The sequence below is a fragment of the Stegodyphus dumicola genome, chromosome X1, assembly GCF_044657685.1.
Source record: "Stegodyphus dumicola isolate Sdum_Otavi_A_Nest chromosome X1, ASM4465768v1".
Classification (NCBI taxonomy): Eukaryota; Metazoa; Arthropoda; class Arachnida; order Araneae; family Eresidae; genus Stegodyphus; species Stegodyphus dumicola.
The window spans coordinates 99118712-99133861 of NC_140780.1; the positions used below are offsets into that span (position 1 = coordinate 99118712).

The 15150-nt window shown below is 35.9% G+C and overlaps 1 protein-coding gene across 4 annotated transcripts in view; it reads right to left on the reverse strand.

Moving 5' to 3' along the window:
• The window catches only part of LOC118199837 (ankyrin repeat family A protein 2-like), a 167625-nt gene that overhangs the window by 11341 nt on the left and 141134 nt on the right, over positions 1 to 15150 (reverse strand). For all 4 annotated transcript variants that reach the window (XM_035371711.2, XM_035371705.2, XM_035371698.2 and 1 more), the window contains one exon: positions 7435 to 7582. In XM_035371711.2, coding sequence (XP_035227602.1) covers positions 7435 to 7582 — 148 coding nt within the window. The remainder of the gene's footprint in view (positions 1 to 7434; positions 7583 to 15150) is intronic.

The following is a 15150-nucleotide window of genomic DNA, read 5'->3' on the forward strand; positions in this document are numbered from 1 at the left end:
CAGTAATAAGATTGCAACTTCAGACCAAGAAAAGGCAGCCATGTTTGCTTCTCACCTAGAAGATCAATTTTCGCCAAATTGCTGGCCCGTCGATGCTGATTTTGAACTGCACACGCTCTCCAAAGTGAAGAACTGGCTTAATTCACATACAGCTAATAATTTAATGAAGCTTGCAACTCCATCCGAAGTTCAGTCCCTCATTAAAAAATTGAAGACCAATAAAGCCCCGGGGCTTGACGGCATCACAAACACTGCCATGAAAAACCTGCCTATCAACGTTATATGCAAGATTACTTCTATCTTTAACGCTTGCATGATTCACTCTTACTTTCCACAACAATGGAAGACGGCCAAAATTTTTATGATCCACAAACCAGGGAAAGATCATATGCAAACAGATGGTTTCCGACCTATCAGCCTTCTGCCTGGACTTTCTAAACTTTACGAAAGAATTTTACTTGCCCGTATGAAATTGCATCTCCAAAAGCTACCACCGGAGTAATTTGGATTCCGTGAACATCTATCGACCACCAAACAATTAGTAAGAATTACTGACTTTGTGGGGCAAGCACTTCACAATAATTTGAATACAGTTGTCCTCATGCTAGACGTGGCGAAGGCTTTCGACTGCGTTTGGCATGAGGGGCTAGTTTGCAAATTGATCGATCTTGATTTTGAAAGAGAACTCATTCTTGTGCTACTTTCTTTCATATCGAATAGGAATTTTAAAGTCTCCGTTGGAAACTCCCTCTCTACTAAAAGAATCATGCTGAGCGGTATTCCTCAGGGATCAGTTTTAGGTCCGATACTATACTTGTTCTACGTCGCAGATTTCCCGAAAATCCACTGCAATAATAATGCAATACTTGCATGCTATGCTGACGACACTGCTGTCGCGGTGAAGTCAGCGAATCTTAATCATGCAATTAAAAAACTACAGGAAAACGTCCCTTACATTGAAAACTGGTGCAAACGCTGGAAAGTCCGGATTAATGCACAAAAATCCCAACTCCTCATTGTCAGAAAAAGAGAGAGGAATGCCCCCCTTAAAAAGGAACTGTTACTGTTTAACGAACCAGTGCCAATTGTCAATAAAGTGAAATATCTTGGCATAACTATCAATAATCGACTTACCTGGACTGCACATATTGAGAATGTTCGTGACCATGCACTAAGAGTCATGAAATGTCTCTTTCCAATTATAGGAAAATTTTCAAAATTGGATCTGTATAAGAAAAGACTAATTTATCTTAGTACCGTCAGACCAATTATGACATATGCGGCGCCAGCCTGGGCTACCGCCACTGAAAAAGATATAGAGAAACTTCAGAAAGTGCAGAACAAGTTCCTTAGGATTAGCACAAATGCCCACTATTATGTCAGAAACGAAGTATTGCATAGAGACATGAAAATTGAACCACTAAATCAATTTATTCGCAAGATTAATGCAAGTTTCTTCAATGGTGCGGTAAATTGGGAACATCTTATGAGCTTTAACTTGTTTCACTACGAGATACTTGCCGAAGATAGGTTTCTCAGACCTTATGCTGCTTACCTGATTAAGGAAAATCAAGATTTTCCCACTTAATTAGTGTCTATTAAATAATGATCACGATAGTATCTACTTTCAGTAACACCGAACTCAAGCAGCAAGCGTCTGAGCCTCATATGTAAATAATTTAGAAGACTGATTTATATAATTAATTTTACTATTTCTACTTTCATATATGTTTTGTACTGTATTTAATTGCAATTTTAGCGAGGTATTCCACAGAAGACTCGCAACCAATGATAAGTCAGCTTGCAGCCCACGTGACAACTGGTCACGCCCCTTCGCCATTAGCTCCTGCCCTTCTGGACTCACACTTCGAACTTATTCTCTTTTCAGCGCTCAAAGAGCAAACATCTGATGACAGCCGGAATACATCAAGCAGAATGCTTGATAATCTCGGCATAAGTGTAACTTGGAACTTGGAGGACAACAGCTTGAGTTTGGCCAATGACAATCCAGATGAGGGTCACCATTAACTCCGCCCACATGAGTGATGTCATATTTCTGACGCTTGTTTACATTCTGCTGTTCGGCGTTACGAAGTGCGTTTTTTGAATGAAAAATTTTTATTCTGCAATGAAAATTTGCTCTAGTGATGCTATTTTTTAAAATTTTTCTTTAAAGTATTATTTCCTTACTGTTCCAATAGAAATATAAATTTATGTCTCGAACTTTACAAAATTTCTCTCTATATGCGTGTGTGTGTGTATATATATATATGCGTGCATGTGTATATACACACATGCACACATACATATATTTTCAATATATAATCATGTCAATTATATGTATCAATACAGGTGTATGTTATGCATATAAAAAAACATGTATTCGTACCATCATCAAAGGTAGAGGAAAAAGCAAGGCCCGAACCTGCAATACAAGTCCCTAGTAAAAGATAAATTTTCTACTAAAGCATTTTACTTCCGCGCTAAGGTATCTTGCGGATAAGCATACTTTTCACACTTCACCCCTTCAGGAAACTGAAGAAGCACCTGGGCTACTCTGAAACTACCGATTTCTGTAAATATTTTTATTTAAATACAAACTCCATTACTAAATACCAACACCATTCCTGGTGACGCTTGAATCTAAAACCTTTAACTCAAGACGCCAACGTTTTTATCTACTAAGCAACAAGAGCCACCTTAAATTGATGTAGATATATTTTTAGAAAAATTCTAAATCTGGGATTTCTAAATCCATCACTATTTTCTCGCAACAATCTATTGCTTACTTTTGTAAAAATTATCAACCATATATTATTTATGGTTGATTCGTAAGTTCGTAAGTTCGAAGACTTACGAATCCGAACCACGACGTCATTCAACCTGTTTAGGACTGTGTACGGGCCATCCCAAGATGACTGTAATTTCGGACAAAGTCCTTTCCGTCGAGTCGTATTCCCTAACCCCACCTTGTCTCCTTTGTTGAATCTATGTCCAGTAGATCTCGCGTTGTATCTGGTCTTCACTTTCTCCGTCGCCAAGTTCACTCGCTTTCGTGCGGATCGGTGCATCACTTCAAAACGGGCCTGGACATCTTGGATATGTTCCTCAGGCGATGAAGGTGCATCCGTATGGCGATCAAACAAGCGGTCACAAGGCAGACGAAGGTCTCGACCGGAGAGCATCTGTGATGGTGAATACCCGGTAGTCTGGTGTTTCTCTCCGACTCTAGTAGGATTTCGGCAGCTTTCTGAATAGGGTCTTTCACATGAGACGTCGGCGTTTCCAGGCGAGGTTCCCTGTTGAGGATGGAGAGTCATGTGATCAGATGCTAAAAGCAGTTTGTTGTTTTTCAAGTCTAAGGAAAAATTGTATTCTCTTAAAAAGTTCAGTCCGAGTATACATGGATCTGTAATATCCGCCACACAAGCCGTGTGATGGTAGGCGGCACTTCCAAACGTGATGTTCACGTTTAACTTCCCAGCTATGTCGATCTTATCACCAGACGCAGTCTGAAGGGTAACAGAGGATGGCGTCCAAATAAGTTTATCTTTAAACTTTTGAGCTAAATCTCTCCGAATGATGGTAACATTAGCTCCTGTGTCAATGATCATATTGCAAGGAACTCCATCGATATGCCCATTGATGTACAGTCCGTTACTGTTGCCACTCACTATAGAAATCTTGAGCGCTTTAAAACAAGGTTTTTCATTATCTGGCAACCTCCGTTCCTTGATATGGTCATTAATTTGTTTCCTGCGTCGTTGCTGAGAAATGATCGTATTTTCCGTACCCTGGGGTGTTCTGCAATTCTTTCGTACGTGGCCTTCAGCTCCACAGTACCAGCACTTTGGTTTCTTGTCACTCATTTTCCGTTCCATGACATTTAATTGTCTGTTTAACCCGCCTTTCTTATTTTCTGTGCTTTGGGGTGTTCTGCAGTTCCTTCGTATGTGGCCTTCAATACCGCAGTTCCAGCACTTTATAGCTGGTTTCTTCGCACCAGTATTCCGTCTCAAGGCATTCACTGGTCTTACAAAATCATCCGCTTTATTATCCGTACCCTGGGGTGTTCTGCAATGCCTTCGTAGGTGACCTTCACTACCACATCTCCAACACCTTAGAGCCACTTTGTTCTCGCTCCTACTCCGTATCAAATCGTCGACTTGTCTGGATAAATCCTCTAAACGAGCCATCAATTGATCCACTGGCTCGTGGACTCGCACAGCTCTGACTTGGTAGCGATCTCTACGAGTTGCTTGCTGGGCTGCCTCGAACTTCATAGCGGACAACAGAGCGCTTTTCAAATTTTTAACATCCGCCATTCGCAGTGCTTTCTGTATTTCAGGGTCCCGGATGCCATCGATAAAGTACTGCAGGGACAGAATTTCTCTTGTTTCTGTCGGGCACTCCGAAAAGGCGTGACTCCGAAAGGCCTTTCAACATCCGTGGCGAGCTCCTGAAGTGTTTCGGTTGGCTTCTGTTGGCGGGATTTTAATTGCAGCCTACTGTAGTCTTTCAGGAATTTCTTCCCAAAGCGCAGCTCCAATGCGCCGGATAGAGCTTCAAAGTCTAATCTCTGGTTTTCGGGAAGAGTCTGCAAGATATCCGCTGCGTCTGCTCTCAAAGAAGCGGCAAGATGACAGGCCTTAGCTTGGGAATCCCATCCATTCGCATCCGCAACTATAGAAAATTGGGTCTTATACATTTGCCAGGATGTCTTCCCATCATATGTGGATAGCTTTAGAGATGGACGAGCAGGCATCGGTAAGAATTTAAAATCATCACTCCTGCTCCCTGCCGTCGCTACGAATTTCTTTAAAGTATCCATTTCTTTGGCAACTGCAAAAACTCTCTCATCAATTTGTTGTTCGACTTGTTGTTTAACGGAACAAACTCTTCCTTCTATTTCTTCTTTGACTGAATCAACTCTGTAACCTATTTGTTGTTCCACGGCCGAAACTCTGTCTTCTATTTGCTCTTTCACAGAAGAAACGTTTTCTTCAATTTGTCCAACTTTAATTTCGACCGCGTCTATTCTTGCCTTCCATAGCCTCAAATTTATTTTCTATTACACTGGTAATTTCTCTTTTCATTTCGTTCTGACCTGCTTTCATCTCGTCTTTAACGGATTTCATCTCTTCCTTAACGGATTCCTGGCTCAATTTCATTTCTTTCTTAACGGATTCCTGGCCCAATTTCATTTCCTCCTGATTTGATTTCATTTCTTCTTTAAACGAGGCAAACGCTGATATCAACTGCCTTAATTGCTCGTCCATCGCTTTTGTTATTGGCATTCAAACCCCACTCCTGACACCAAAAATTGTTGCGTGCGTACGGGTTCGTTACGAAATGAATGTACAAGTCCGATGAAAAATGAACAAAAATGTATTATTATCACAACAAATATGCTTAAATTTCCTCAAATTATCGTGCAGTATTAGAATATCTCACAGTAGTTATCTTTTAACTACTCAAACGTTCAATAGAACTTAATTCCAAAGCAGCTAAAGAAGCTAATCCGCGAATTCGCTACAGTCAACAAGAGCAGTTTTCTAAACAACAACAAATAAGTAACTAACTACTCGAACTGAGAAGGTTTCCTCCTTTTATAAGATTTTTAAATCACGTGCGAGAATTTTCTGGTACTTTCTCGAAATCAAAAAGACATATTTATTTATTTAATGTTAAATGCACGTGCTCTTGTATTTTTAATTTTCCGGCTTAGCTTTCTTCTTTTAATATTCGTCACGCGCTGCACTGCGCGGGAAATAAAACCATTTAATTTATAATTGAACTAACATTAGCTTTTTAAATACCAAATTCGTTAACAGTATTTATTACTTGCAATTTGTTTCTGTAGGTCATAATTTTAAACTTCTAAATAATCAACAAGTAATATTCTTTATTTCCTTCCTAAGGCTTTAATTATTATTATTTTTTATATGTTTACTATGATTTTTACTTTCAATTATCCGGAAATGAGGAACAGGACTTTCTCTTGAACAACATACCTTTACTTCTTGCGTATATACACTGAAGTGACAAAAGTCATGGGATACCTCCTAATATTTTGTCGGTCCTCCTTTTCCCGGCGAAGTGTAGCAACTCGACGTGGGATGGACTCAACAAGTCGTTAGAAGTCCCCTGCAGGAATATTGAGCCATGCTGCCTCTATAGACGTCCATAATTGTGAAAGTGTTGACGGTGCAGGGTTTTGGGCACAAACTGACCTCTCGATGATGTCCCATAAATGTTCGATGGGATTCATGTGGGGCGATCTAGGTGGCCAGATCATTCGCTGGAATTGTCCAGAATGTTCTTCTAACAAATCGCGAACAATTGTGGCCCAGTGACATGGCGCATTGTCATCCATAAAAATCCCATCGTTGTTTGAGTACGTAAAGTCCATGAATGGCTGTAAGTGATCTCCAAGTAGTTGAAGGTATCTTTTCCCAGTCAATGATCGGTTCAGTTGCACCAGAGGACCGAGTCCATGCCATGTAAAAACAGCCCAGACCATTATGGAACCACCACCAGCTTGAACAGTGCCTTGTTGACAACTTGGGTCCACGGCTTCGTGGGGTCTGCGCCACACTCGAACCCTACCATCAGCTCTTACCAACTGAAATCGTGACTCATCTGACCAAGCCACGGTTTTCCATTCGTTTAGGGACCAACCGATATGCTCACGAGCCCACGAGAGTCGCTGCAGGTGATGTCGTGCTGTCAGTAAAGGCACTCGAGTCTGTCTTCTGCTGGCATAGCCCAAGGAAGACAAATTTCGCCACACTGTCCTATCGGATACGTCCCACATTGATTTCTGTGGTTATTTGACGCAGTGTTGCTTGTCTGTGAACATTGACAACTCTACGCAGACGTCGCTGGTCTCGGTTGTTAAGTGTAGGTGGTCGGCCACTGCGCTGTCCATGGTGGGATGTTATGCCTGAAATTAGATACTCTCGGCACACTCTTGACACTGTGGATCTCGGAATGTTGAATTCCCTAACGGTATCCGAAATGGAATGACCCATGCGTCTAGCTCTAACTACTATTCCGCGTTCAAAGTCTGTTAATTCTCGTTGTGTGGCCATAATCACGTCAAAGCCTCTTCACATAAATAACTTGAACACAAATGAAAGCCCTGCCAAAGCACTTCACATTTATACATTTTCTACGCGATACTACTGCCATCTGTATATTTGCATATTGCTATTCCATGACTTTTGCCACTTCAGTGTATACCAAATATACTTAATACAGTTTTGGCAAATTTCTTTAAATATTGTTGGCATGCATAAATGTATTCCTAATATTTTTTAAACAAATAAATTCACATAGAAATTAATTTCATTTTCACGAGAGTAAAATTTAATTTTTTACGATATATTTTCTTGTATGTATAATATTTTAAATGAGATTTAAAGTATGTACCATTTTTACTTCTCCTTTTAACAGCAATATCATATGCTGAATCAAAAGTTTCATTCATTGCTGTTAAATCAGCACCAGCATTTAACAATTCCTGTGTGCATCCAGAATGGTTGTTGTAAGCAGCATACATGAGAGCAGTATTGCCTTCCTGAAATAAAGAGAATACTTTGAATACTTACTCATATTTGGATACATACTTTGAATACCAAATCATGTGAAATAAAAATTTAAATCTATTCTTACAATATATTAATGCAGCAACTTCAGAGATTTGAGGATACATTTATAGTTAATAGTATTTCTGTTTCTATCTTCAAACATAATTTAAACCACATATATTTAAATTTTACACAGACTAACTGCACACAGAAAATTTTGAAAAATTATTTACATGCACCATGTACAATAAGTAACGAAAATATTACAGATGGCCTCTTATAATGCAATAGTCCACCTTTAGCTTCGATTACAATTGATACTCTTCTACACACAGACTCACCAAGGCGCCAGAACCATTCCTGAGAAATATTTGTCCATGTTAATATAATAGCAACTCTATTTTGTAATACATTTTTTATTTTATTTACAAAATTCAGATTGAATGGGGGTGTTTCTAAGATCTGAAGTAATCTTTCCACTTCATCCCATACAAGCTGCCTAATTCGAATGAAGGCAGAGGACTAAGTTGACCAAAGAAGCAATTTGAACTCTGAATCATGTTTTTGAAATTCATTTCAGATCAACTGTTAACGGCGACAAGGTGCCTTGTCATGCTGAAAGTGATCATCTGCATCACAGAACATCACAATCATAATATGGGGATACGTATGGGATATATAAGGTATTTTCTCCCTTCTACAAGCATGCCTTTGTGGTGTAATGGTAGTACATGCGTAAAGCATACAAAAAAGTTTGTGGTTTTGAGGTCCGGATTTTACAGACCTTGCACTATATATATATAATTAACAAGCAAAGTAGTTAGTACAATACCGTAAGACCAATTTGGTCTAAAGAATTATTTTGCGCAATATGCTGCAAAATTAAAGATATGAGAAATTGTAGAAAGCTCGCCAAAAAGTTACCAGGAGCTGTGGCTCCAAGAAAAGTTCAACACATTTTTAAAAACAATGCCATTGAAGGGTGAAAAATTATGCTACACGTTAAATTAAACAAAGCAAAATACTAATCATTGGAAACTAGTAACGGCAAAAAATACAGTAAATACCTATCGATGTGACAAGTGTAAAGTTAAAACATAGAAAAAAAGCAATCGATGGAACAAGTTAAAACAAAAAACAAACATAAACATATAAAAATATAAAGCGGAAAATGGTAAATTAGCTTAACCCGAAGTCCAACCTGGCTTTTCAAGGGAAATTTCTAGCTGAACGTCGAATTAAGGTAACTCCATTACGCGTTTCGCCGAAACAGACAATTGAAACTTTTGAGTTAGAAATTTTAATTAAATAGACGAATTGTCTTAGAAAATTTATTAATCTCAATTCTCTGTTCCAATTTCCCGACGCGTCCGCACAAAATGACACATTAAAAGATGTTTAAATTAATTTTGTTAAAAGATTTGTTAAAAGATGTAAAAACAATTCCGATGTACAAGAATTAAGATAAAAATAAAAATAAATAGCAGTCTGCTATTTATTATTGCTAGAGGGCGATCAAGCTACAATGAAAAACGAAAAGGCCCGATTTGTTAATAAAAGTAGTAAAATTGGCCATCAAAGTAATTTAAAACTATTTAAACAATAGTATTAAAAGTCTGCTATTAGTCAAAAAATACAATAATTTACGGGCTGGACCTGCAAGCTTAAAGAATTATACCTTTATAAATTTTAGAAAACTGAAATTAAATTTAAACGAAAACAAACACAGTGGGTCTTGCTAAAACCAAGAAAAAAATTTTGTTGTAAAAGAAACTGAAAAAACAGACCTGTGGTTATGTAGAGTTCTCCATCGTGTAACAAGTTGAAAAGGGGTTGCAATTCCCCTCAGTGTCCTTTATCGCCATCCCACTCGTCATGTGACGTAAGTAGGGGGGAACTATGTCACTGGGCAATAGCCAATGCGATTAGACTGTCCGTTGGCTGTAACTCGTCCCTAATTTTCAAAGGGGGGTCGGAAGACTCGAAAAGACGTGGAAAGATTTCAAAATGGCGTCAATCAAGTTGTTTGAAGAAAAAACTGCTTCTAAAAGTGAAAACGGCTAATTCAGCTAAAATTACTCAATATGGCCATAAAAGTAAGAGTAAAAAGGAAAAAACAGTCATTTGTTAATAAAAGTCGTAATTCTTCAAGCTAGAGGGCGATCAAGCTACAATGAAAAACGAAAAGGCCCGATTTGTTAATAAAAGTAGTAAAATTGGCCATCAAAGTAATTTAAAACTATTTAAACAATAGTATTAAAAGTATTGTGCCCAAATTTTTTGGAGGAAAGAAAATGTAACGACAAGAATTATCTGTACATTTTTTACATTAGATTCTCTGAATCAGCCATCCACTTTATACCGTCCCATTGGGCTTTAAGCATAAAATATCACTATCTTAACTCAAAAAATCTAAAAATAATGCCAGCTTTTTTTAATGTATTTTTAATTATTTTATGAAGAATTCGGTTATTTTTCAAGATAGTTACGAAGTATAGTATTTCTCCTTGAACGTGTTTTGTAGTATTGCAGATTCTTTTTATTCTGAGTAGCTGTGAATAAATTGTGTTAAGTATGACTCTTTTAGAAATATTTGAATTCCAGTTGGTTAATTTTAGTGTTGAAAAATTAAATTCTCTTCTTTTGTCGTAAACTTTCATAAAATTGTAATCAATAATATGTAAATAAAGGTAGACTACATTATGTTGCACTGTATTTGTATTATTTAGTTTTAAGCATGTAGGGTAGATATTAGCAACTTCTATTTTGTTACAGTTATTAAATGCAATAACATCATCAATATATCTATAGATATGTTGGTAAAATTTATGTTCTTCTTTACTGAGTGAACGGACAAAGGTCAATTCTTTTGTAAAAAGGAATAATTCACAGACCGAACTTGAAAAACTACCTCCCATTGGAATTCCCTGTATTTGTTTTAAGATGCTATTGTTAAATTAAATAAAATTATTGAAAAGCACGCTGGAGAGGAAAAGTTGCCATTTTTTGTTGCTTATAATGATAGAAATTTGCGGAAATAAATCTGGAAGAGCAAGTCAGCTTGCAAATATTTCTTCAAGTGGTAAGGTAGTATAGAGGTTTTCAAAGTCGTAGCATTGGATGTGGTCTATTTTTGAGTGAATTTACAGTTTTCAGAACTAGTTCGTTACTTGAAATCATCCAGTTGCAAGGCAGATCCTTAAAATTATAGTTATTAATTAGGTCATGCATTAGTCGAAGTTTTTGTGCAAAAAGATAATCAATTTCTTTAAGATAACTTTTGGTACTATTAGCTATGAACCTGAATTTTATCGGAGACTTATGAACTTTTGGTAGTGCATAGAGATTTGCAAACCTGTTGTTATATTTCTGGGGATGTATTTTAAGTCTTTTATGTAATGCGTTAAATTTATTTAGAAGAATCTTAGTGCTGGTAGTAATTTTTTGGTAAGTGCATGTGTTAATGCAGAAGGTTGAAATAAAACTGTTTACAAGTAACACTAAAATTGTTGCTGGCTTTGTCAATCTTCGTGTGATAAAGTTATCTTGCAGTTTTTGAATAAGATCCTCTAGATGCTTTTTATTGTGTAAAGAGTTGAAATAAGGGGACTTGAAAAGCAAATGTTGAAATTCTTTAATTAGTGCAGCTTTCCATTCAAGAAAAGTTGTAGTAGGCAAATTGGATCTATTTACTAGCTAATATGATAAATTTATCAAGATCATTATTGAATTATTTGAAGCAAAAGTGCTTATTAATACCGAAAGTAGGACGAAATTTGGTGCCAAGTTGCATAAGGGTTCGTAATTCTATATCTTCAATGATATTGAGATCTCCAGTAATAACATGTTGGTGGAAAGGATCGACATATTTATTGTAGACAGGCATTAGGCAATTACATATGTTATTTTCTTGTATAACGTGGTGGTTGATAACTAGTTGACCTAAGGTCTTTTCAAATTTAAAACAGGGCTTAATTTGAAGTTGTTGGTCAGGAAGCAAGTATTGATATTTTTTAAATATGCTAGGTATTTTTAGCTGATCGTAAGAAGGGTGCTTGAACTGAATAGTACAAAAAAAGTTTTTTGCGAAAAAAATTACTATTCTTAAGTATAAAATTGCAAAAGTCAATAATCAGATCTTTGACTATTTGGAAACATTGAGAAGGTTGATTTATTATTTTAATCAGATTCCATAAGGTAGTATTCTTAAAAGTATGAAGAAGTTTTATGGCGTTTTTAGCGAATTCTTTATGTTCAAGGTAGGAATTAAGATTATTAATAATTAATTTCAGATATTGCGTTGAAAAAATTTTTTTGTTTTTGGAATCACCTCCTCTCGATCCTCTGGTAGTAGTATTGCTAAAAAATCTGAATTGTCCATATATAGAGATTTCTGACTGTCTATTGGTGGTATTACTTAGATAGGCATTTAGTTCGTAAGGATAAAGTGACTTTTTTTGAAGTATGTAAATTGATTCCTTAAATAGTCTAAGTTTGGTGTTTGGTACAATATCAAGCACATTAATTTCTATGTTATCAAAATTATGTAAATGATAATGCTCAAGTATTGCTGTATGCTGTCTATCTTTTGTGCTATTATTGTTGTTATTTTTAAATTTTTTGATATGAGATCTATGGTTATTAATTCTGAGGTTGAGAGGATATATATATATATATATATATATATATATATATATACACACACAGTACAAAATATATATATATATATACACACACAGTACAATATATATATATATATATATAATATATGTGTGTGTGTGTGTGTGTATATACACATATATATATTATTATTTTATATTATGCGGGATACAACTTATAATTATTTTCATCTTAGGGGTACGCAATCAAAAATGTTTTGAGATAAGCTGATCTAAATGATGCAGCAGCAAACGAGGATTCGTATGACCAATCATCTTTTATTTTACTCGTCAGGGGTTTAGTTTTGGCTCTCCTGCACCCACAGCAAATGTAATTTTCTGTTTATGACAACTCAGCATACTTGAAAGTCTCCTCCTTTTGAAATCCTTCCACTGCATAATCCGTCATGTTGTGTGTTCTGAAACGCCTTGTGATGCACCTGAATTATATCGAGCTGCAATCTGTTGTGTTATTACCGTTTTGTGCTGCAGACGGTTCCTGTTGGACAACCTTTCACCGTTTTCGTTCATCAACATTTTCAGATAGGAATTATTCTTGAAATCTGGAGTTTTTCCCTCGACTATCATTTCCTAAGCCCATGAGATACTGTTGTAGGAGATTAATCATTTCAGCCGTTTTCTTTGAAAGTGATATACGCCCATTTCTGACAAATAGTTAATGATAACAATGAATGAATCTGCTATGACGTTTTTATCTATTAACAGTTCCGCCCCTTCCAAAAAAAAAAAAAAATCCCTCAAAATTTTCATCATTTTGTAAACATAAATTTAATTAGTTAATGAAATTACAAATATAATTACTTTGAAAGTGGTGTAAGTCCACCTTCCACAAACACATGATATTTAGATAAAAAATTATACTACATAATTTCTCTACTTCGTTTTTATATGTGTGGCAACACTGTTAATGTTATAAAACACAATAAACATCTCATAATGATAATTTCATCCTGATAAAAATTATAAATGGCACACACTAACGCAAAGTTGTATCGTAGTGATAAAAATTTCAAATGGCACATATTAATATAACGTTGTCATGAAAGTAATAAATGGCATTACTTGATGAAATATTGAAATAAAGCCTTTTTACTTTTTTGACATAGTTAATGTAAAAATTTCATAAAAATTGGTTTAATTCAACTGAAATCCCATATTTAATATTTCAAAAATGTATAATCTTCACATTTTGTTGACTTGAAAGCAAGTCCATTTGAGTGCACCAAAAGTATAAATTTCTTTCAACTAATACTTTAAAAACGATCACATTATAAATTAAAATCAATTTAATGTTTAAAAACATAAAATGAGCACATTAACATATACCAATATTTTTCAAACCATTCAAATACAAACCCTTAAATATCCCATATAATATAAAATGGTCTTAACACAACTTTCAAAGAAAACAGCTCTCATTTCCGAAATGTCGGAACTAAGTCTTCCTGCACTCATGATCATGCCTTGATCAGAATCACTGAAGTCCCAATTTCAGACTGCAGTGCTAACTATTTTTTCTCTAGAGGAGAGAGCTATTTTAGATTTTTAATTAAATTTGTATTATAGTTTGCATTATTCATGTTTAATTGTAAAATTATATTTCATACAGAATATTTTTATAATTAAAAAAAATAAACGCATCATTCAGCTCATTTAACATTTTTATGTTTGGAATTTTATGCAAAAAATCGATGAAGTCGTGTGAAGTTTCAAATTTCAGTATTTAAAAATTAACTAGATTTCCTATCATTAAAAAAAAATAAAATTAAATTTTGTAGAAAGTTAATAATAATTATTACAGTGACATATTAGATTATTGCTAATTGTTACAAAAAATAATACATACAGAAATCTTTAAATTTTGATCGTTTAATTCAATCTCTTCTTTGAAATTTTCACATTAAATCTAGGTTGTAATCACTATTAATATATAACGAAAGATATAAAGGCATCAGATGAGAAAAAGAATGAACGTTAAAATTTGATCTTGCATTTTGAAATGAAATATGTCGATAGTTCTGAAGATACATTCAAATTAACTTTTAATAGGAAGAGGCATACATCGTAAAAGCACAGAAAAATTAGAAAATTAATTTTGGCAAAGGATTCAAACTTATAGAAAAGGTTACTCTAAGGTATTTCTCCCGCTTCTATAAGGTGCATGCTTTCGTGGTGTGGTGGTCAGAAAGCTCGACGCGTATTCGACAGGTCCGTGGTTCGATTCCCGGCGAGGGCATTGCTCCTTTTTCACATCTCCTGCTTCGAAATAGTTTAATGTCTCTACAGTGGCGCTTGAACTAAAAAGGGTGGTGGATGATGATTCTCCGCCACTAGAACTTGGCGATTAAGTCCCCTAATCCCCAGTCGCCCTTTAAAAGGGGGAGTGTATTAAGTTTTTCTCCTGCCTCCTTAGCATGCCTTCACCAGCTTAATAATATGTTTAGTTTTAACATCACCATAGAGAAATTCAATCCCAAGACGCTGCCAGAAATTCGGTCATTCGCAATATTGTTGCAGTAATCCCGTCAGATGTCTAAAGTGCGGGCAACATCATCGAAGAAACCAATGCAATATGAAGCCAGAAGAGAAGCCTAAATGTATTTTCTGCGGACTCTGCCACGTCAGCAGCTATAGAGGCTGCAGCGAATATCAAAACAGATTCGAAAAGAAAAGCAGCCCTCCCTCAGCCTAAAGCTCCCGAATTCTCCGAGGAAAACCTCCCTAGCTCCAAGACTGCCGAAATCAAAGCGCAGAAAAATCCCAGCCAAGCTACCTACAGCGAGAAATTAAAAAGTAAAATTATTCCACCCCCTAAAGTCCTCAGCGACGCAATGAAATGGATTCAAGATGAAAAGATTAACTCGTTCTTAACTTCCATC